This window comes from Gobius niger (genome assembly GCF_951799975.1).
Source record: "Gobius niger genome assembly, contig: SCAFFOLD_97, whole genome shotgun sequence".
Lineage (NCBI taxonomy): Eukaryota > Metazoa > Chordata > Actinopteri > Gobiiformes > Gobiidae > Gobius > Gobius niger.
In genome coordinates, this window is record NW_027639219.1 from 15,001 (window position 1) to 39,135 (window position 24,135).

Consider the following 24,135-nt stretch of genomic DNA (forward strand, 5'->3'; position numbering starts at 1 on the left):
TGCTGAAAGCTCTAGAAAATCGGGAATAAGATGGAAGAGGAATAATAATAAAGAACATGAAAACCAATAATTGACTGAGGAAGAATTCACCAGTCAATCAATAACCTGCGTCTCTGAGGAGCTTCTGCAGAGCCATGTGTTTGTCCTAATCAGAGCTAAATAAGATAATAACTGTTTTTAATCATGGCTGCGTTTCAGAAACTGCACTGATCCACAAAGTGCTGCTCAGATTAACATCACAAAGACTCAGACGTCCATAATTAAACTGTAATAAAGAAAACAGAGATTTAAACGGATCAATGAGAGAAAACACATCTCTCCTGAAGCAGAAAGAAAACGCTGAGATCCACAGATGAACAATTAGTCAACTGTAGATACATATACTGTATATATATATATGTATATATATATATACAGTATATGTCATGTAAGCACGCGCTGATACGGCTCTGAGGGAATGTGAAAGTTCAGCCTCGACAGAAAAGTCAAACGTGATCAGAGGAGCTCCTCCTCTTAACCTCTGACCCCCCACATTAACTGAGTTTATTAACTCCAGACCAGCTTTACCCAAATCTAAAAGCATCTGGAGTTCACAGCCTATCGGCCGGAGGAACGCCTCGTCTAACTGATCTAAACTGACCAGTTTCCTCGTTGTCACTTTTTTTTAATCCCTTTTTGTCACATTTTCGCCAGATCTTTGTTTCTTGCTTTGTTGCGTCTTCATCCTCCTTTTCTTCTTGTTTTGATGCTTTGGTAAATGAAGCTTTTAGATTTGGGTAAAGCCAAACTGGTGATAATGTGCTCGGCTCAGGTGGGGGTTAAGAGGTTAAACTAGTCCAAACTAAACCATTAGTGTGTGTTTGACCTGTGTGGGCGTTTAGCTCCTTTCCTTTCCCTCTGTGATGCTTCAGGATCCGCTTCATGTCAGGTTTTCTCGGGTTTCTGGTAAGTTTTCTGAGTAGAATGAATACGTAACCATGGATACGGATCAAACAGAGAAAGTGACAGAACTGACTGAGTTTCAGACCTGTTTTGGCTCTTTTTCTCTCGCTTTTGTTTACAGCCGGTTTACGGCCGGTGCATTTGAAAGCTAAGGCCTTCTTGTCACTGGTTAAAGGTGCAGCTGCATCACTGTAACGGAGGAACTGATGATGGCGTCTCTGCACTTCCACACGGAGTCAGACGAGTGGATTCATGTGTAAACATTACCATGAGCTTCATTAGCCCGTAGCATGGATTAGCCTGTGTTAGCGCGTGTTAGCTCGTGCTAGCCTGCAGCGCTAATCCTTCAAAGCCCAGTGTCCGTGTGTGTCCCAGTCCCGCCCACTCGCTCTAATGAAGCTCTGAGGCGCGAAACTTGACACGCCGACGCTAATGAAGCGCATTACGGCGTCACGCGAGCGCCAAGAGCAGAAAGGACGGAGGACAGCGTCACTGAGAGAGGAAGAGCCGTGAGGACGGAGGACAGCGTCACTGAGAGAGGAAGAGCCGTGAGGACGGAGGACAGCGTCACTGAGAACAGTTTACACAGGAGAGGCTGGATCTGGTCAGCTCTGGACAAACAAAACGCCACAAAGGAGTAACAGAGAAGAGACGGCAACAAGGTCAGGATGAAGATCAGCTTTGCAGGTCTTAGCTTTCAAATGAGGCACTGGCCTATACGCTGTAAGAAGATTCTCCATTTGGGTAAAGCCGAACTGGAGAGAAAGCGCTCTGTAAGGCGGGAGGTGAGGAGGTGATCAATGTAACTGATAAAGTAACTTGTAATGTAAGTGGGGGCGATGGTGGAGCAGAGGGTGGAGCAGAGGGTGGAGCAGAGGGTGGAGCAGAGGGTGGAGCAGAGGGTGGAGCAGAGGGTGGAGCAGAGGGTGGAGCAGAGGGTGGAGTAGAGGGTGGAGCAGAGGGTGGAGCAGAGGGTGGAGCGGGGCGTCATGTGACCAGAGGCTCGGGGGTTTAGTCTGCAGGGTCTGCTCACTGGTGTGTGAAGAAGAGTGAATGTGTGACTGGCTCCTTAAGGTACAACGCTGTGAGCCTGATGGAGGAAGAAAATCACCATTTATTTACTCTATATTTACTCTATATTTACTCTATATTTACTCTATATTTACTCTATATTTACTCTATATTTACTCTATATTTACTCTATATTTACTACATAAGTCAGTTTTACAATCAAGTCATCAGAAACGTAGCCTCTTAACCCCCGCCTCAGAACCGCACGTACGACTCTTTGGCTGCAGCTCCTCTGTGATCACATTATAAAGCACTTTTCTCCCTTTATCATCCCCAAAGCACTTTACAGTGAGGAACCCGTCCCTCTCACACAGCAGAGCACACAGACACTGGAGGCAAAGAGGGGAAGTGTCTGGCCCAAGGACACCACAGCAGAGAGAACCTTCAGGAGCTTCTGTGCGTATATTACTGGTTAGTCCTGGTTTAGTCCTGGTTAGTCCTGGTTAGTCCTGTTTAGTCCTAGTTAGTCCTGGTTAGTCCTGGTTAGTCCTGGTTACAGGAGAAATAAAAGTATCAAAGCAGGAACTACAGGAAGTGACTCGGTTGTTTTTCCTCAGATTCTTATTTTTTTTTATAACATCCTTATTTTTGCCCCATTTTCTTTACGTTTTCCCACATTTTGGCTCATTATTTATTACTAATATTCGTCCGTTTTGCTCCACATTTTCTCTTTCCCCAAATTATTCCCCATTTTTGCAATTTCCTTCACTATTTTTACAACAATATTTCCATTTTTGTTTTTTTTATTACTAATATTTCCTCCACATGTTTGTTCAGTTTTCTGGTTCTGGACGACACATATTTGAGGTCTCGGTAAAAGGGATCGTTCAGGGATCGGTATCGAAAACCCAGTATCGTCTCTGCCTGAGGAACCTGAGGGTTCTAAAGACCTGGGACGGTTCTATAGACCTGGGACGGGTCTACAGACCTGGGACGGGTCTACAGACCTGGGACGGGTCTAAAGACCTGGGACGGTTCTACAGACCTGGGACGGTTCTACAGACCTGGGACGGTTCTACAGACCAGGGACGGTTCTAAAGACCTGGGACGGTTCTACAGACCTGGGACGGTTCTACAGACCTGGGACGGGTCTACAGACCTGGGACGGGTCTACAGACCTGGGACGGTTCTAAAGACCTGGGACGGGTCTACAGACCTGGGACGGGTCTTCAGACCTGGGACGGGTCTACAGACCTGGGACGGGTCTACAGACCTGGGACGGGTCTACAGACCTGGGACGGGTCTACAGACCTGGGACGGGTCTTCAGACCTGGGACGGGTCTACAGACCTGGGACGGGTCTACAGACCTGGGACGGGTCTACAGACCTGGGACGGGTCTACAGACCAGGGACGGTTCTACAGACCTGGGACGGGTCTACAGACCTGGGACGGGTCTACAGACCAGGGACGGTTCTACAGACCAGGGACGGTTCTAAAGACCTGGGACGGTTCTACAGACCTGGGACGGTTCTACAGACCTGGGACGGGTCTTCAGACCTGGGACGGGTCTACAGACCTGGGACGGGTCTACAGACCTGGGACGGTTCTAAAGACCTGGGACGGGTCTACAGACCTGGGACGGGTCTTCAGACCTGGGACGGGTCTACAGACCTGGGACGGGTCTACAGACCTGGGACGGGTCTACAGACCTGGGACGGGTCTACAGACCTGGGACGGGTCTACAGACCTGGGACGGGTCTACAGACCTGGGACGGGTCTACAGACCTGGGACGGGTCTTCAGACCTGGGACGGGTCTACAGACCAGGGACGGTTCTACAGACCAGGGACGGTTCTACAGACCTGGGACGGTTCTAAAGACCTGGGACGGGTCTACAGACCTGGGACGGGTCTACAGACCTGGGACGGGTCTACAGACCTGGGACGGGTCTACAGACCTGGGACGGGTCTACAGACCTGGGACGGGTCTTCAGACCTGGGACGGGTCTACAGACCAGGGACGGTTCTACAGACCAGGGACGGTTCTACAGACCTGGGACGGTTCTACAGACCTGGGACGGGTCTACAGACCTGGGACGGGTCTACAGACCTGGGACGGTTCTAAAGACCTGGGACGGGTCTACAGACCTGGGACGGGTCTTCAGACCTGGGACGGGTCTACAGACCTGGGACGGGTCTACAGACCTGGGACGGGTCTTCAGACCTGGGACGGGTCTAAAGACCTGGGACGGGTCTACAGACCTGGGACGGTTCTAAAGACCTGGGACGGGTCTACAGACCTGGGACGGGTCTAAAGACCTGGGACGGTTCTACAGACCAGGGACGGGTCTACAGACCTGGGACGGGTCTACAGACCTGGGACGGGTCTAAAGACCTGGGACGGTTCTACAGACCAGGGACGGGTCTACAGACCAGGGACGGGTCTACAGACCTGGGACGGGTCTAAAGACCTGGGACGGTTCTACAGACCAGGGACGGGTCTACAGACCAGGGACGGGTCTACAGACCTGGGACGGGTCTAAAGACCAGGGACGGTTCTACAGACCTGGGACGGGTCTACAGACCTGGGACGGGTCTACAGACCTGGGACGGGTCTACAGACCTGGGACGGGTCTACAGACCTGGGACGGGTCTACAGACCTGGGACGGGTCTACAGACCTGGGACGGTTCTACAGACCTGGGACGGGTCTACAGACCTGGGACGGGTCTTCAGACCTGGGACGGGTCTACAGACCAGGGACGGGTCTACAGACCTGGGACGGTTCTACAGACCTGGGACGGGTCTACAGACCTGGGACGGTTCTACAGACCTGGGACGGGTCTACAGACCAGGGACGGGTCTACAGACCTGGGACGGGTCTACAGACCTGGGACGGGTCTGGGCCACATAAAGACTGTGATGAGACTCTGAGGCTCTGGTTTGTTGTTACCTGTGGCTCAGTTTCAGAGTCAGAGCCGTGTGTGGGAGGCGCCTAAGATAGAACCGGCACAGACTCAACTGTTCAACTGCTCTGAGGAGAACAGAGGAGAACAGAGGAGAACAGGGGAGAACAGGGGAGAACAGAGGAGAACAGAGGAGAACAGAGGAGAACAGAGGAGAACAGAGGAGAACAGAGGAGAACAGGGGAGAACAGAGGAGAACAGAGGAGAACAGAGGAGAACAGAGGAGAACAGAGGAGAACAGAGGAGAACAGAGGAGAACAGAGGAGAACAGAGGAGAACAGAGGAGAACAGAGGAGAACTAGGGATGCACCGATACCAGTATCGGGTATCGGGCCGATACCACATACTCGTACTCGTTCATGAGGTCCCGATACCAGAAACCGATACCATTAGACAAGGGGCCAAAGCAGCTACGAGGCGCAGCTATGAGGCTCAGCTCTCAGCGGAGGAGAGAAGAAGCAACAAACTGGAGAATAGTTTAGTGTAAACACAATAATCCACATAGAGCTGACTTTATTCCAGACTGCGCTCTCTAAACCAGAGTCTGAGCTGGATTTAACCAGAGCTTAATGTTGTTAGAGCTGCAGCGTCTGCAGTGTTTACAACATACAGGCTAACGATGCTAACGATGCTAACTCGCTGCAACGTCTGCAGTGTTTACAACATACAGGCTAACGATGCTAACTCGCTGCAGCGTCTGCAGTGTTTACAACATACAGGCTAACGATGCTAACTCGCTGCAGCGTCTGCAGTGTTTACAACATACAGGCTAACGCTGCTAACTCGCTGTAGCGTCTGCAGTGTTTACAACATACAGGCTAACGATGCTAACTCGCTGCAGCGTCTGCAGTGTTTACAACATACAGGCTAACGATGCTAACTCGCTGCAGCGTCTGCAGTGTTTACAACATACAGGCTAACGCTGCTAACTCGCTGCAGCGTCTGCAGTGTTTACAACATACAGGCTAACGATGCTAACTCGCTGCAGCGTCTGCAGTGTTTACAACATACAGGCTAATGATGCTAACTCGCTACAGCGTCTGCAGTGTTTACAACATACAGGCTAATGATGCTAACTCGCTGCAGCGTCTGCAGTGTTTACAACATACAGGCTAACGATGCTAACTCACTGCAGCGTGTGCAGTGTTTACAACATACAGGCTAACGATGCTAACTCGCTGCAGCGTCTGCAGTGTTTACAACATACAGGCTAACGATGCTAACTCGCTGCAGCGTCTGCAGTGTTTACAACATACAGGCTAACGATGCTAACGCGCTGCAGCGTCTGCAGTGTTTACAACATACAGGCTAACGATGCTAACTCGCTGCAGCGTCTGCAGTGTTTACAACATACAGGCTAACGATGCTAACTCGCTACAGCGTCTGCAGTGTTTACAACATACAGGCTAACGATGCTAACTCGCTGCAGCGTCTGCAGTGTTTACAACATACAGGCTAACGATGCTAACTCGCTACAGCGTCTGCAGTGTTTACAACATACAGGCTAACGATGCTAACTCGCTGCAGCGTCTGCAGTGTTTACAACATACAGGCTAACGATGCTAACTCGCTACAGCGTCTGCAGTGTTTACAACATACAGGCTAACGATGCTAACTCGCTACAGCGTCTGCAGTGTTTACAACATACAGGCTAACGTTGCTAACTCACTGCAGCGTCTGCAGTGTTTACAACATACAGGCTAACGATGCTAACTCACTGCAGCGTCTGCAGTGTTTACAACATACAGGCTAACGATGCTAACTCACTGCAGCGTGTGCAGTGTTTACAACATACAGGCTAACGATGCTAACTCGCTGCAGCGTCTGCAGTGTTTACAACATACAGGCTAACGATGCTAACGATGCTAACTCGCTGCAGCGTCTGCAGTGTTTACAACATACAGGCTAACGATGCTAACTCGCTGCAGCGTCTGCAGTGTTTACAACATACAGGCTAACGATGCTAACTCGCTGCAGCGTCTGCAGTGTTTACAACATACAGGCTAACGATGCTAACTCGCTGCAGCGTCTGCAGTGTTTACAACATACAGGCTAACGATGCTAACTCGCTGCAGCGTCTGCAGTGTTTACAACATACAGGCTAACGATGCTAACTCGCGGCTAACAGTTTTGGCCATTCTGACGCCGTTTTAAGCCCAGGGGTTTATTCATCTGAAAAACTAACCCAGCGACTAAAAAGTCCTCAGAAAATCCAACTTAAAGACATACAGCATGTTTATATTGAGGGAAAATTAGCTGCAGCAGAACAATGAAAACGCTGTAGCTTCTCGCTAAGTTACTAGCCTGGCTAACACCAGACTAAAATCACAAGTGATATTTAGTCTGGGGACACCAATTCATTTTCTCGTAGGAGAGGTGTGGTTTACGATCGTCCATAGTCGTTTATTGGGCGATACGAAAAAAAAAAAAAAAGTCTCATGCGTCTGCACGAGGCCACAGCCAATCATATCATCGTATGAGACGACGTATGACGTACCCGCTGTAAACTTTTGAGCTAAATTATTTAGAACAAGGTCTAAAGCTTGATCAAAAAATACCATCGTGTCTGCTGCTGTCATGTTGGATCCGTAAATAAACTTTTTTTTTAATTATCCGTAAATAAACTACAAGCTTCCGTATATCGAATAGCGCGTCATCGTCTTGCTGTCCCTCCTCGCTCTGTGATTGGTTCCCAAATCCACCGGAGATTTGGCCATGGTCCCCAGGCTGTTGTGCAATTCGAAATAATTCGAGCGCACACAGCAGCCTGGTGTTAGCCAGGTTACTAAGTTACTACAAACACACGAGAAAATCTACAGGAGCTGAAGTAAAGACGAAAAGAGACCATTTAAGAAACATCTCAATACTATTGTTAAATAAAAACACATAAATGAATAAAGCTCAGGCATTGGGAGCTTTAGGACATGGGCTTTTCTGTCTATGATGGACAGAGACATAAAAATAAAAATTATATTGACTGAAAATAAAATAAATAAATAAATAAATGGCATCAGCACAATTCTAATGTAACTGCTCTTAAATGTGTCGCCGACTTTACTTAAGGAAATGTACATGAGTAAATTTACTAATTACAAACCAATCTGCTGTGAAAAAGTAAGAATGTTGAAGAAAATGCCTTGTACTCGTATCGGTATTCGGTATCGGCGAGTACTTAGATCAAAGTACTCGTATCGGTTTTATGATTTATGATTTTGCCTGAATAATTATTGTTGAATAAAACACTGAGCTTCTGGTCCGCGTCTCGTTCTCGTATGTTCACGGATCGTTTCTCGTGGCAACAGTCGAGACGCAGATTATTAATATCTCGTAATGATCCGAGCGACAGGAACGATCTGGAAACCGTCTCCAAGAGAAACTGGAGGAACGCGTTTCTGCAGCGGCCGGGTTTCAGCTGAGCCGTCACTGACCTTCCCCTGTTTAAGGCGATATCAGGTCATCCACCCTCAGGTCCTCCACCCTCAGGTCCTCCACCCTCAGGTTATAAAACCCTCAGCTCCTCCACCCTCAGGTTATAAAACCCTCAGGTCATCAACACGAGAAACTGGGGAATTGCTTAAGATTGACTAAAGATCAGTGAATCAGGGAAAAACAAGGAAGATGAGTCTTGATGGTCAACAGTAACACTGATTAATGTATATAACCCACCAGGAGAGGGCGCTGCCTTCATGAAAACAATCCTCCATCTATTAATGTCTGAGGCCAAAGGATTAACCATAATGGGAGGGGCTTTAGTGATGAACCAAAAGACAAAAGAGTAGAATAAAACACAAATCGGAACCAACAGCTAAATTGCTAAGAGAAGCTAAACTAGCATTGGGACTGTTGGACGTCTGGCGTGATCTCGGAACCTTCACCTGTTCCTCAGATGCACATAAGGCCTCCTCAAGGCCAGACTATTGTTTATGTTAAAGCCTGATATCCCTACGGTGACCTGAGATTGTCCCCGTCCCACTGGCAGAACACTCCTCAGATGGTTTGAATAAGGAACCAAAAACAAGTGTGTGGAGGTTTAACCACTCACTATGGACCACCTGCCTCTCCTGCTTTGTCTATTGAAGATTATATTCTCCAAATTGGTCAAAAAATGAAAGTTGCATAATAAGATCCAGATATTTATCATTTCCGCTCCTAAAGTGAAATAACTTTAAAACCATGAATGATGTAAACGCTTGTAAAGAACTTTTAAGAATTAGACACACATTTCAAGATAACATGTGTAAGTTTTGTAAAATTAATGTCGAATCTCAGGAACATTTATTTTATGAATGTGAAGAAACTTTGGGTTGATTTATACGATTGGTTGAAGGTAAAGAACAAAGTGCCCATGTTGGATTATAATTGTGAAGGATTTATGAAAGACAAAAAGATAGAATATATGTATAATCATTTGATAATTCTGAGTAAGCTTTATTTACATAGATGTAGATGTTCCTGAATGTAAATCCCAATGTTGTTCCTTTTAAAAATGAACTGATGTCCTTTTATAAGTCTCTAGAACGTAAAAGTGCCTTAAAACTATGTGAAGAATGATCTGTATATGTGAGCTAATGCCCTGATGTTTTTCTAACAAATGTTCATTTTTTTGTTTATTTGTTGATGCTGCTTAGATTTTCATGCACAGCAGTCATTTGTTTTGCCTTTTTTGATTAAGATACGTCGTCAATTGACTTTGCAATAAAAATAAATTTAAAAAAAACTACTTATGGACCAAACGTTTAAAGAAAAAATGACGTCAAAACATTCCTTGATAGAGATGATGATGAAATAAATCGGGTGTTGCTCTGGGAAACGGCTAAAGCTTAAGGGGAGAGATCATCGCAGACTCATCCTGGAGAACAAACAAATGCTAATAGAGAACAAAATACAGAAGCTGCAAGAATTGAAAAGGATAAAACAATAGAAAAACAACTAAAAAAAAGAATTGATAAAAGATTTTACTTCTATCAAACAATCATTTTATGACAAAAGCCCCAAAGCTCAACGAATCCTAGCCTTTAAAATGAAAAAGCTGTAATCAATACAATCATGGATGAGGCAACTCCAAGGAGAGGTGGACAAGAAATCTCATCCACCCTCAGGTCATGAGAAATAGTTCTGTTTTAGACGAGAACTCGAGGGGCTGAAACGGAAGAAAATAAAATGTAGAGACGTCGATATTAAGAGATAAAAATAAGAGGATATTTTCAGAAACAGCCTCAAATGTTAGATTTTTCAAAATAAAAGCCTCAAATGTTAGATTTTTCAAAATAAAAGCCTCATTTGGAGAGAAACGTCCACAAAGTTTAGCAACGCAGCCATGTTGGACTCACTTCACTGCCAGAATAAACAACGCCAGAATAAACAACGCCGGAATAAACAACGCCAGAATAAACACATGCCAGAATAAACAACGCCAGAATAAACAACACCAGAATAAACAACGCCAGAATAAACAACGCCAGAATAAACAACAACAGAATAAACAACAACAGAATAAACAACGCCAGAATAAACAACGCCAGAATAAACAACGCCAGAATAAACAACGCCAGAATAAACAACACCAGAATAAACAACGCCAGAATAAACAACGCCAGAATAAACGACGCCAGAATAAACAACGCCAGAATAAACGACGCCAGAATAAACAACGCCAGAATAAACAACAACAGAATAAACAACGCCAGAATAAACAACGCCAGAATAAACAACGCCAGAATAAACAAGGCCAGAATAAACAAGGCCAGAATAAACAACGCCAGAATAAACACCGCCAGAATAAACAACGCCAGAATAAACAACGCCAGAATAAACAACGCCAGAATAAACAACGCCAGAATAAACAACGCCAGAATAAACAACAACAGAATAAACAACGCCAGAATAAACAACGCCAGAATAAACAACGCCAGAATAAACACCGCCAGAATAAACAACGCCAGAATAAACAACGCCAGAATAAACAACGCCAGAATAAACAACGCCAGAATAAACAACGCCAGAATAAACAACGCCAGAATAAACAACGCCAGAATAAACGACGCCAGAATAAACGACGCCAGAATAACCCGGTGCAGAGTTTGTTTGCCGTTTCTCGGTGAGGTGGATTGTGGGAATATTGCCTCTCATCACATCCTTCCTCTTCCAGCTCCTCGTGACCTTTCCTCCTTATCCCACGCGTCGCCATAGAAACCGGCCCGGGCGAGCGAGAGCCTGTGCGGGAGAGCGAGCGGTACCTGGAAGGGCGTCTGGCTGCTGTGGTTCTTCACGTCTTTGCCGGCGCCGCGGACCAGGACCACCCGCGCACAGTTATCCTGGAGAAGAGAGAGACCACAGAGAGGGTTAGAGAGAGACCACAGAGAGAGAGACCACAGAGAGGAGGGTTAGAGAGAGAGACCACAGAGAGGAGAGTTAGAGAGAGAGACCACAGAGAGGAGGGTTAGAGAGAGACCAAAGAGAGAGAGACCACAGAGAGAGAGACCACAGAGAGGGTTAGAGAGAGACCACAGAGAGAGAGACCACAGAGAGGAGGGTTAGAGAGAGAGACCACAGAGAGGAGAGTTAGAGAGAGAGACCACAGAGAGGAGGGTTAGAGAGAGACCAAAGAGAGAGAGACCACAGAGAGAGAGACCACAGAGAGGAGGGTTAGAGAGAGACCACAGAGAGAGAGACCACAGAGAGAGAGACCACAGAGAGGAGGGTTAGAGAGAAAAAAAATTAAAAAATCGAACAAAAAATGACAAAAATTCAACAAAAAAATGACAAAAATTCAAAAAAAAATGGAAAAAATTCAACAAAAAAATGAAAAAAATGAAAAAAATCGAACAAAAATTCTAAAAAAAAGACAAAAATTCAACAAAAATTCTACAAAAAATGACAAAAAAAAGACAAAAATTCAACAAAAATTCAACAAAAAATGACAAAAAAATGACAAAAATTCAACAAAAAAATGGAAAAAAATCAACAAAAAAATGAAAAAAAATGAAAAAATCGAACGATAATTGAACAAAAAATGACAAAAATTCAACAAAAAGAGGAGAGACCAAAGAGAGGAGAGTTAGAGAGAGACCACAGAGAGGAGAGTTAGAGAGAGAGACCACAGAGAGGAGAGTTAGAGAGAGAGACCACAGAGAGGAGAGTTAGAGAGAGACCACAGAGAGGAGAGTTAGAGAGAGACCACAGAGAGGAGAGTTAGAGAGAGAGACCACAGAGAGGAGGGTTAGAGAGAGACCACAGAGAGGAGAGTTAGAGAGAGAGACCACAGAGAGGAGAGTTAGAGAGAGAGACCACAGAGAGGAGAGTTAGAGAGAGACCACAGAGAGGAGAGTTAGAGAGAGAGACCACAGAGAGGAGAGTTAGAGAGAGAGACCACAGAGAGGAGAGTTAGAGAGAGAGACCACAGAGAGGAGAGTTAGAGAGAGAGACCACAGAGAGGAGAGTTAGAGAGAGAGACCACAGAGAGGAGAGTTAGAGAGAGAGACCACAGAGAGGAGAGTTAGAGAGAGAGACCACAGAGAGGAGAGTTAGAGAGAGACCACAGAGAGGAGAGTTAGAGAGAGAGACCACAGAGAGGAGAGTTAGAGAGAGAGACCACAGAGAGGAGAGTTAGAGAGAGACCACAGAGAGGAGAGTTAGAGAGAGAGACCACAGAGAGGAGAGTTAGAGAGAGACCACAGAGAGGAGAGTTAGAGAGAGAGACCACAGAGAGGAGAGTTAGAGAGAGACCACAGAGAGGAGAGTTAGAGAGAGAGACCACAGAGAGGAGAGTTAGAGAGAGACCACAGAGAGGAGAGTTAGAGAGAGAGACCACAGAGAGGAGAGTTAGAGAGAGAGACCACAGAGAGGAGAGTTAGAGAGAGAGACCACAGAGAGGAGAGTTAGAGAGAGAGACCACAGAGAGGAGGGTTAGAGAGAGAGACCACAGAGAGGAGAGTTAGAGAGAGAGACCACAGAGAGGAGAGTTAGAGAGAGACCACAGAGAGGAGAGTTAGAGAGAGAGACCACAGAGAGGAGAGTTAGAGAGAGACCACAGAGAGGAGAGTTAGAGAGAGAGACCACAGAGAGGAGAGTTAGAGAGAGAGACCACAGAGAGGAGAGTTAGAGAGAGAGACCACAGAGAGGAGGGTTAGAGAGAGAGACCACAGAGAGGAGAGTTAGAGAGAGAGACCACAGAGAGGAGGGTTAGAGAGAGAGACCACAGAGAGGAGAGTTAGAGAGAGACCACAGAGAGGAGAGTTAGAGAGAGAGACCACAGAGAGGAGAGTTAGAGAGAGACCACAGAGAGGAGAGTTAGAGAGAGAGACCACAGAGAGGAGAGTTAGAGAGAGAGACCACAGAGAGGAGAGTTAGAGAGAGAGACCACAGAGAGGAGAGTTAGAGAGAGACCACAGAGAGGAGAGTTAGAGAGAGAGACCACAGAGAGGAGAGTTAGAGAGAGAGACCACAGAGAGGAGAGTTAGAGAGAGAGACCACAGAGAGGAGGGTTAGAGAGAGAGACCACAGAGAGGAGAGTTAGAGAGAGAGACCACAGAGAGGAGGGTTAGAGAGAGACCACAGAGAGGAGAGTTAGAGAGAGACCACAGAGAGGAGAGTTAGAGAGAGACCACAGAGAGGAGAGTTAGAGAGAGAGACCACAGAGAGGAGAGTTAGAGAGAGAGACCACAGAGAGGAGAGTTAGAGAGAGAGACCACAGAGAGGAGAGTTAGAGAGAGAGACCACAGAGAGGAGAGTTAGAGAGAGAGACCACAGAGAGGAGAGTTAGAGAGAGAGACCACAGAGAGGAGAGTTAGAGAGAGACCACAGAGAGGAGGGTTAGAGAGAGAGACCACAGAGAGGAGAGTTAGAGAGAGACCACAGAGAGGAGGGTTAGAGAGAGAGACCATAGAGAGGAGGGTTAGAGAGAGAGACCACAGAGAGGAGAGTTAGAGAGAGACCACAGAGAGGAGGGTTAGAGAGAGAGACCACAGAGAGGAGGGTTAGAGAGAGACCACAGAGAGGAGGGTTAGAGAGAGACCACAGAGAGGAGAGTTAGAGAGAGAGACCACAGAGAGGAGAGTTAGAGAGAGAGACCACAGAGAGGAGAGTTAGAGAGAGACCACAGAGAGGAGAGTTAGAGAGAGAGACCACAGAGAGGAGAGTTAGAGAGAGAGACCACAGAGAGGAGAGTTAGAGAGAGAGACCACAGAGAGGAGAGTTAGAGAGAGACCACAGAGAGGAGAGTTAGAGAGAGAGACCACAGAGAGGAGAGTTAGAGAGAGAGACCACAGAGAGGAGAGTTAGAGAGAGAGACCACAGAGAGGAGAGTTAGAGAGAGACCACAGAGAGGAGAGTTAGAGAGAGAGACCACAGAGAGAGAGACCACAGAGAGGAGGGTTAGAGAGACAAAAATTCAACAAAAATTCAACAAAAAATCAACAAAAAATGACAAAAAATCAACAAAAAATGACAAAAATTCAACAAAAAATGACAAAAATTCAACAAAAAATGACAAAAATTCAACAAAAAAATGACAAAAAAAAGACAAAAATTCAAAAAAAAAAAGACAAAAAATGACAAAAAATTAAACAAAAAAATGACAAAAAAATGACAAAAATTCTACAAAAAATGACAAAAATGCAACAAAAAAATGTCAAAAAATGAGAAAAATTCTACAAAAATTCAACAAAAAATGACAAAAATTCAACAAAAAAAAGACAAAAAAGAGAGAGAGACCACAGAGAGGAGAGTTAGAGAGAGAGACCACAGAGAGGAGAGTTAGAGAGAGAGACCACAGAGAGGAGAGTTAGAGAGAGAGACCACAGAGAGGAGAGTTAGAGAGAGAGACCACAGAGAGGAGAGTTAGAGAGAGAGACCACAGAGAGGAGAGTTAGAGAGAGAGACCACAGAGAGGAGGGACCACAGAGAGGAGAGTTAGAGAGAGAGACCACAGAGAGGAGAGTTAGAGAGAGAGACCACAGAGAGGAGAGTTAGAGAGAGAGACCACAGAGAGGAGGGACCACAGAGAGGAGAGTTAGAGAGAGAGACCACAGAGAGGAGAGTTAGAGAGAGAGACCACAGAGAGGAGAGTTAGAGAGAGAGACCACAGAGAGGAGAGTTAGAGAGAGACCACAGAGAGGAGAGTTAGAGAGAGAGACCACAGAGAGGAGAGTTAGAGAGAGACCACAGAGAGGAGAGTTAGAGAGAGACCACAGAGAGGAGGGTTAGAGAGAAACCACAGAGAGGAGAGTTAGAGAGAGAGACCACAGAGAGGAGAGTTAGAGAGAGAGACCACAGAGAGGAGAGTTAGAGAGAGAGACCACAGAGAGGAGGGTTAGAGAGAAACCACAGAGAGGAGAGTTAGAGAGAGAGACCACAGAGAGGAGAGTTAGAGAGAGAGACCACAGAGAGGAGAGTTAGAGAGAGACCACAGAGAGGAGGGTTAGAGAGAGAGACCACAGAGAGGAGGGTTAGAGAGAGAGACCACAGAGAGGAGAGTTAGAGAGAGAGACCACAGAGAGGAGAGTTAGAGAGAGACCACAGAGAGGAGAGTTAGAGAGAGAGACCACAGAGAGGAGAGTTAGAGAGAGAGACCACAGAGAGGAGAGTTAGAGAGAGACCACAGAGAGGAGAGTTAGAGAGAGAGACCACTGAGAGGAGAGTTAGAGAGAGAGACCACAGAGAGGAGAGTTAGAGAGAGAGACCACAGAGAGGAGAGTTAGAGAGAGACCACAGAGAGGAGAGTTAGAGAGAGACCACAGAGAGGAGAGTTAGAGAGAGAGACCACAGAGAGGAGAGTTAGAGAGAGACCACAGAGAGGAGAGTTAGAGAGAGAGACCACAGAGAGGAGAGTTAGAGAGAGAGACCACAGAGAGGAGAGTTAGAGAGAGAGACCACAGAGAGGAGAGTTAGAGAGAGAGACCACAGAGAGGAGAGTTAGAGAGAGAGACCACAGAGAGGAGAGTTAGAGAGAGAGACCACAGAGAGGAGAGTTAGAGAGAGACCACAGAGAGGAGAGTTAGAGAGAGAGACCACAGAGAGGAGAGTTAGAGAGAGAGACCACAGAGAGGAGAGTTAGAGAGAGAGACCACAGAGAGGAGAGTTAGAGAGAGAGACCACAGAGAGGAGAGTTAGAGAGAGAGACCACAGAGAGGAGAGTTAGAGAGAGAGACCACAGAGAGGAGAGTTAGAGAGAGAGACCACAGAGAGGAGAGTTAGAGAGAGAGACCACAGAGAGGAGAGTTAGAGAGAGAGACCACAGAGAGGAGAGTTAGAGAGAGAGACCACAGAGAGGAGAGTTAGAGAGAGACCACAGAGAGGAGAGTTAGAGAGAGAGACCACAGAGAGGAGAGTTAGAGAGAGACCACAGAGAGGAGGGTTAGAGAGAGAGACCACAGAGAGGAGAGTTAGAGAGAGAGACCACAGAGAGGAGAGTTAGAGAGAGAGACCACAGAGAGGAGAGTTAGAGAGAGACCACAGAGAGGAGGGTTAGAGAGAGACCACAGAGAGGAGGGTTAGAGAGAGAGACCACAGAGAGGAGAGTTAGAGAGAGACCACAGAGAGGAGGGTTAGAGAGAGAGACCACAGAGAGGAGAGTTAGAGAGAGAGACCACAGAGAGGAGGGTTAGAGAGAGAGACCACAGAGAGGAGGGTTAGAGAGAGAGACCACAGAGAGGAGAGTTAGAGAGAGAGACCACAGAGAGGAGGGTTAGAGAGAGAGACCACAGACCTGCAGGAAACATGTTTTTAATGAGCGAGCGGCTCTTTTTAACGGCTCTTTAACCCCACATGAACATAGCACATTTCCTCCATGTCGGCTTTACCCAAATCTGGAAGTTCCCTGGAAAAAGCACCAATGTAGCGACGAAGATGAGACGAAAAAGTGATTAAAATGTGAGACAAAAACGACTAAAACAGGTTTAAAAAAAGCAACAAAATTCAGTTTAGAAGGTCTTAGATTTCAGGCTGCAACCCTTTAGATTTGGGTAAAGCTGAACTGGAGAAAATGTGCCCTGTAGAGAGGCTAAGGTGAACGGCTCTGGATCTCAGTTTGAAAAGAGCCGGATCGTTTCAGCCCGACAGCGGAGCCACCAGTGAAAACCTTCTGCTCTAAAGTCAAAGCCACAGTTAGACTCTTTGTTAGACCTGATGATGTTTCTGCTGAATCCTGAGGAACTCTGACATGTATCTGTCCTCAAAGAACAATCGGTTGGGTTCTTGTTTCAGGATTGCAGTTGGAGCAGAGGCCGATACAGCTCTACGGGACAGAAACTGTTTCCCTGATCATTATTGACTGGATTCACTTTATTCTTCTTCTGAAAACATCACACTCGTGTCTCTGAACATTGTCCCCACTGAGGAAATAATCAGACCTCAGTTCATCTGAGCTGAAGACACCACTTTGGACTGTGGGACAGTTTTTGTTTCATGTGAATCGGCCTCAGGAACTACAGAGATAGTTTCACCCTGGTTAAACGATCGGCTCTTTAGAACGCTGTGACGTCGTGTGAACGTGGGGACTGTAATCGTGTGATGTTAAAGTGTTTATCTGCTCACAGGGTTTAGATCTGCAGGAAAATGCAGTAAAAGTCAGACCCGCTCATGCCTCTGTAGCATCATGCTACATGCTAACGCTAGCTCGCTTCTACTGAACAACCTGCTGAAAAACATCCATATGGACCCATTTACCCCTGACTCTATTTGTATGTGATGAATGAGTTCATTTTCTGCCAGAACAAACCTGTAAAAGGAGATACGTTCAGTCTCAATCCTGGTCCGGCTCAGGATGTTTACGTTTCCACTGCTGTGGGCTTTGATGGACAGGATGAAACTTTACGGTATAAACTATGTTTCCATTCGCCCTCGTCCTTTGGTCAAATGGTGCAATAGACACGGACGGCATCGCGTCACAGAAGGGGGCGTGTCCTGCCAAACGACATGCTTGTTCATAGATATTTCAGAGACATAGGCTGTTTCCCAATGTCCAGGATCCTCGGCGTCTCGACCACTTCGGACGTCATTCGCGTCATCACGGCGCCGCCAAGTGGTTCCATTTCACCTGGACCACTCGCCCCCTCGCAGCTCCACTCCTCCGTTTGGCTCATTTACGAAGGATACAGCAGTGGATCCTCCGCTGCCGCGGAGAGCTGAAATTACCCATGATGCACTGCAGCATAGTTTATTTTTTCTTTTCTCGCAAAACGTTATTAGTTTGAACTCACTTTAAAAAAGTTTTGTTCCACATAAACAGTTTCCTGGCCTCTGTTATTCATAAAACAGTTGTTTTAATGAGCATAGATTGACACGTGACCTGACGCAGCCGCTCCGGAGGCCGTTCCATTTGAGCTCAAAGGCGGCGGGGAGAGGACACTCCGCTCCGTTATGGAGGAGCCGCCACCGAGGACGTCAACGAAGTGGCCAAACGGAGGACGGATCCTCGCTATTGAGAAACAGCCACTGAGTCTGGGAGCAGCGTGGTCTCAACGATTTCCTGGTCGCCGTGATTGACAGACGGCATCAACCAATCAGAGCAACGCTGGATACGTCGCAGCAACAAGTGTCTGGAAGCCTTTCCAAAAACCTCCTTATTTACGAGGAATGCTTCCAACGCTTCTTACTGCGGTTTTAGGGTTGACATTTTTTTTTTAGGATTTAAAACAGACGAAAGAGCAGAAGAAAACATCGTATCACACGCCGCGCCGCCATCTTTAATGTTTTGGCAGAGTGTGGTGAAGGCTTCCGCGTCATGTGGGAAGGAAGTCCCGCCTCTCGGTGCGTGATTGGACCGACGTGGGTGAAATCTGCGAGGAGCTGTCCAGACGCTTCTTCTTTAGAACAGAAAGGAGGCGTGTCTGGCAGGCCAGGCAATCACAGAAGGGGGCGTGTCCTCGCCGACGGGGAAGCACCATCTTTCACTCTTTTTAGCCATTTTCAGGCAGAATATAAACGTATTTATCACATACAAATAAAGTCAAGTCTAAATCAGGTCCATGTGGATGTTCATTCACAGCAGATTGTTCAGTAAAAGTGAAAATTAGCACAATGCTAACATGTAGCATCACGTTAGCATTATCCGTTATTAATGTTTTTATGGGCTGTTGAACCACTCTGCTCCTCCCCATGTCTTTGTGTCTGTATTTAGTAGAAACTATATAGTCACTGATCACTGAACTTATAGAAAGTTAAGATTTGTCTGGCCTTTGTTTTCCCTCTGGCTGCTTCAAACGTGACCATATATGGGCGACTCCAGAGACGCTGCGTTCACGTGACCTGAGGTTTGAGGTCGCTAATTAAAAAACATTCTGAAGTGCTCAGCGTTTAGCTCAGATAATCGTTTAAACACATCGTTAGCGTCTCCGAGCTGAGCGGTTTGTGATGTCGGACACGCCCATGAGCGCGGCATTATGTCACTTCCTGTCCGTGTCCAATCAGGAAGCGACACTATGATGAATGACAAGTGTGTTTTAGCCAAAGTGAAACGATCCAAACCTGCAGCTGGACGACTTTTCATCCAAACATTTGGTATTTCAGCGTGAATGAAGTCGAGCGGTGCCAAAGAAAGGCAGAATATAACTGAATTAGGGCCTTTCTGGGTCGACAGCGTCCGCCTTGACATCGCTGTGGGGAAATTTCACCATTATTTCAACAGATATTTGACACTATTCAACCAACACTACTCCGTGTTTAGAGTTTAGCGAGCCTCCTGTCCTGCACAATCTCCGTCTATTCCACATTCTCAATCCCGTTTCTCACATCTCGCCTCGAAGCAGAAAAAGCACGAGCCTCAAAGTTTCGACATCGGCCCCAAAACGCCGACAGTTTCCTCCATCGAAACGTGAGATGGCCTGAAAATCCCGCCTCCCGGGACCGTCCGGACGCAGGGGGGAAGTGGCGGCAGAAAGCAGCAGAGAAAGAGGAGGTAAATGCGGCGTACCTTTCGGAGCAGCGCTTCCACAGTCCGTCAGAGGAGAGTGATACAGAGAAGCAGAGGGAGCTTCACTCGCCCACAAACTGCTGCACCACCAGCCCCACGCATGCACCTTCAGCACACGGCTATTTTAAACCCAAGCAGCACAAACGGCCCGGAGCGGAGGGCCGGAGCCGGACCGGAGCCGGGCCAGAGCCGGGCCAGAGCCGGGCCAGAGCCGGGCCAGAGCCGGGCCAGAGCCGGGGGAGGCCGGGGTTAGACCGGGTTACACTGTGTGCTCATTATATCATAGTTAAACGCTACTGTTTTCACCCAATGTGACGGAGCTATTTTTAGAACAAGTGTGAGGAGCTTCCCACGACTGTTTCACTTAAACAGGAGAGAGGGAGGCGGGGGGAGAGAGAGAGGGAGGGGGGAGGAGAGGAGAGAGAGGGGGGAGAGAGGAGAGAGAGAGGAGAGAGAGGGGAGAGAGAGGAGAGAGAGAGGAGAGAGGGGGGAGGTAGAGGAGAGAGAGAGGAGAGGGAGAGGAGAGAGAGAGAGGGGAGAGAGAGAGAGAGGGGGAGAGAGGAGAGAGAGAGGAGAGAGAGGGGGGAGAGAGAGAGAGAGAGAGAGGAGAGAGAGGGGAGGGAGAGGAGAGAGAGGAAAGAGAGGGGGGAGAGAGAGAGAGAGAGAGAGGAGAGAGGGGGAGAGAGGGGAGAGAGAGGAGAGAGAGGAGAGAGAGAGGAGAGAGAGGGGGGAGAGAGAGAGAGAGAGAGAGGAGAGAGGGGGAGAGAGGGGAGAGAGAGGAGAGAGAGAGGAGAGAGAGGAAAGAGAGGGGGAGAGAGGAGAGAGAGAGGAGAGAGAGAGGAGAGAGAGAGAGGGGAGAGAGAGAGAGAGAGGAGAGAGAGGGGAGGGAGAGGAGAGAGAGGAGAGAGGAGAGAGAGAGAGAGGGGGAGAGAGGGGAGGGAGGAGGGAGAGAGGAGAGAGAGGAGAGAGAGGGGGGAGAGAGAGAGAGAGAGAGGAGAGAGGGGGAGAGAGGGGAGGGAGGAGGGAGAGAGGAGAGAAGAGAGAGGAGAGAGAGAGGAGAGAGAGGAAAGAGAGGGGAGAGAGGAGAGAGAGAGGAGAGAGAGAGGAGAGAGAGGAAAGAGAGGGGGAGAGAGGAGAGAGAGGGGGAGAGAGGGGGGAGAGAGGAGAGAGAGAGGAGAGAGAGAGGAGAGAGAGGAGAGAGAGAGGAGAGAGAGGAGAGAGGAGAGGAGAGAGAGGGGGGAGAGAGAGGGAAAGTGTAGACTCCAAACAAATGCATTTTCCTTGTTGAGGTTTAGGACAAACTCTGGTCAAAATGAATTTTGCATGAACATTTTTTTGGACGATGAACAGATGTCGACAGGAGCAGAGCGGCTCCTTTAGAGTGGAGCGCCCCCTACAGGTTTGTATTGCACTGCTCTGAAGTGACCGACAGGAGGCGCTGTGGGGCTGTGTTGATGCAGATCATGCAGATCGAGGCCAGTTTATTGTCTGAGCTGCTTTTAGCACGTTTGTGTTAGAGCTTTGTAAACGTTTCCAAACAAGAGTCACCGTTTTCTATTGAAGCACAAAAACAGGAAACAGCTTCGTTTGTGGAACCACAGCAGCTCAACATTTACCTTTGCGTCAAAGGGCGAGGAAAGCTCTTCTCTTTGGTCCTCATGGGGAGGAGCCCACATTCCATTCCCATTTCACAAATTCACGATTCTGGTTGATTTTTGATTCAGTCAACTCTGGTTTGTGAAAGAGCTCTTGGATGTTCCACAGCACTACTGGTAAAACACACTGTGGACTGATGAAGCCAAGGTGGAATAGTTTGGGAGGAACACACTACGTCATGTGTGGAGTCTGGAGCAGGAGCATCATGGTGATAAACCCTGTTTGTTACTTTGAGAGCAAATAAGGAATATTTCAGAAATAACCATTTCCAAATAAAGGGTTATCTTACGTTAAAGAGGGGGTGTTCTGCTTTAAAGAGGGGGTGTTCTGCTTTAAAGAGGGGGTGTTCTGCTTTAAAGAGGGGGTGTTCTGCTTTAAAGAGGGGGTGTTCTGCTTTAAAGAGGGGGTGTTCTGCTTTAAAGAGGGGGTGTTCTGCTTTAAAGAGGGGGTGTTCTGCTTTAAAGAGGGGGTGTTCTGCTTTTGTCAGTCCCATAGCACCAGTCTATATCTCACTACAATGATGACAAACCTTCTGTTGGTCTGTAAATGCAGTAAATTAGAATAACTGCCTTGTATAAAATGTCTCTCTCAAAATGGCTGTAGTGAATGTCTTGAAATAGGCCTCTGTCTCTTTAAGAACCTCTGAGCCTTTAGACACGCCCCCTCCACACGCTGTCTGTGGCATCAGTGGGGAGGGGGTTCTGCTGAGGAGCAGTGGTTGGTTACTCGGCTGGTGACCAAAGCTGGGAGGCGTCTCCAGGAGGTGGGGGCGTTCCTAGGAGGACTCAGGCAAACCTATCCCTAAAATGGCCGCCATCAGAGTTTTTACAGATTACTCAGAAATACGTGAATGTGCCAAGGCAACACTTCAGCCATGTTTTTAATGAGGGAGGGACAGAATAACAGGATGGAAAGCTTGAAAAAGTACATGAGACTAACGTGTGGAATGTTCTGACCTGGTTGTAGAGCGCGCAGATGTGCAGCGGCGTGTTCCCCGAGGCGTTCTGAGCGCTCATGTCCGCGCCGTAGAACAGCAGGTGCTCCAGGTGCTGCACGTTTCCATGACGACACGCCTGAACACACGGAGAACAAGAACACGCCTGAACACACGGAGAACAAGAACACGCCTGAACACACGGAGAACAAGAACACGCCTGAACACACGGAGAACAAGAACACGCCTGAACACACGGAGAACAAGAACACGCCTGAACACACGGAGAACAAGAACACGCCTGAACACATGAGAACAAGAACACGCCTGAACACACAGAGAACACGCCTGAACACACAGAGAACACGCCTGAACACATGAGAACAAGAACACGCCTGAACACACAGAGAACACGCCTGAACACACGGAGAACACGCCTGAACACATGAGAACAAGAACACGCCTGAACACACAGAGAACACGCCTGAACACACGGAGAACACGCCTGAACACACGGAGAACAAGAACACGCCTGAACACATGAGAACAAGAACACGCCTGAACACATGAGAACAAGAACACGCCTGAACACACGGAGAACAAGAACACGCCTGAACACATGAGAACAAGAACACGCCTGAACACACGGAGAACAAGAACACGCTAGTTGACTAAATTGAAGTCAGGTCTGCTTTGCGTTCCTCATTATAACCATGTTAAAGAGTCGTCTGCTTCGGGGCAAAGCTCAGACGGTTTAAGTAACGGAGGAGCCGTGAGTTTTACAGTTTAATGTAATGTAAGAGGAAGGAGGAGGAGCTGAGCAGTGCAGGACACCACGCTCTGAACCAGGCGGTGCTCTGGAACCTCCAGAAACATGCAGCTCAGGACTAACACCTGAACACGATGTCTTTGTAATGACAAACACTAAACATGCTTGAGTGTTCGGTCTCCCTGAAGCCGCTCACGCGTGTCGGCGAGGGCGGGGTCTGTTTGGGCTGAGATGCAGGCCCTGAATGACCCGGGCTCCACAGGTGCAATGGGCACTTTGCTTGTTCTAGATTCTGCTTTGCTCTGATGAGCGTTTACCTGGTGGACCTCGTGCCAGCCGTTCTCGTCCTGGCAGCCGACCGCGGCCCTCTGGTTGAGAAGCAGCTCACAGCAGCCGGGGTCTCCGCCCACCACCGCGCTGTGGTACAGGGGGGTCAGGCCACGGCTGTCCTTATAGTCAGGGGAGGCGCCGAGCTCCAGGAGAGTCTGAAACAGAGACACAGACATGAGTCCAGCTCCAGGATAGTCTGAAACAGAGACACAGACATGAGTCCAGCTCCAGAAGGGTCTGAAACAGAGAAGCAGAGACATGAGTCCAGCTCCAGGAGAGTCTGAAACAGAGACACAGACATGAGTCCAGCTCCAGAAGGGTCTGAAACAGAGAAGCAGAGACATGAGTCCAGCTCCAGGAGAGTCTGAAACAGAAGCAGAGACATGAGTCCAGCTCCAGGAGAGTCTGAAACAGAAGCAGAGACATGAGTCCAGCTCCAGGAGAGTCTGAGAGGTTCAGACCTGAGTCCATAATCACCTCTGAGGGACCAGGCGCTGCAGCCCGAGGCCTGAGCTGCCTTTTAACCCCCACTCTAACCAAGCTATTTTTCTCCAGTTTGGCTTTACCCAAAGCCAAACTGGAGTTTAAAGCCTGTCGGCCAGAGTAAAGAGTTTAGTGTAA

General features: G+C 47.8%; 1 protein-coding gene across 1 annotated transcript in view; it reads right to left on the minus strand.

Annotated features, from left to right (window-relative positions):
- LOC306982736 (SH3 and multiple ankyrin repeat domains protein 2-like) overlaps positions 1-24,135 on the minus strand; it is a gene marked incomplete at its 3' end in the record, with an annotated part of 74,951 nt that overhangs the window by 11,029 nt on the left and 39,787 nt on the right. Inside the window, exons 6-8 of the mRNA XM_079583198.1 lie at positions 23,502-23,669; positions 22,438-22,554; positions 11,154-11,231 (exon numbers count right to left, since the gene is read on the minus strand). Coding sequence (XP_079439324.1) covers positions 11,154-11,231; positions 22,438-22,554; positions 23,502-23,669 — 363 coding nt within the window. The remainder of the gene's footprint in view (positions 1-11,153; positions 11,232-22,437; positions 22,555-23,501; positions 23,670-24,135) is intronic.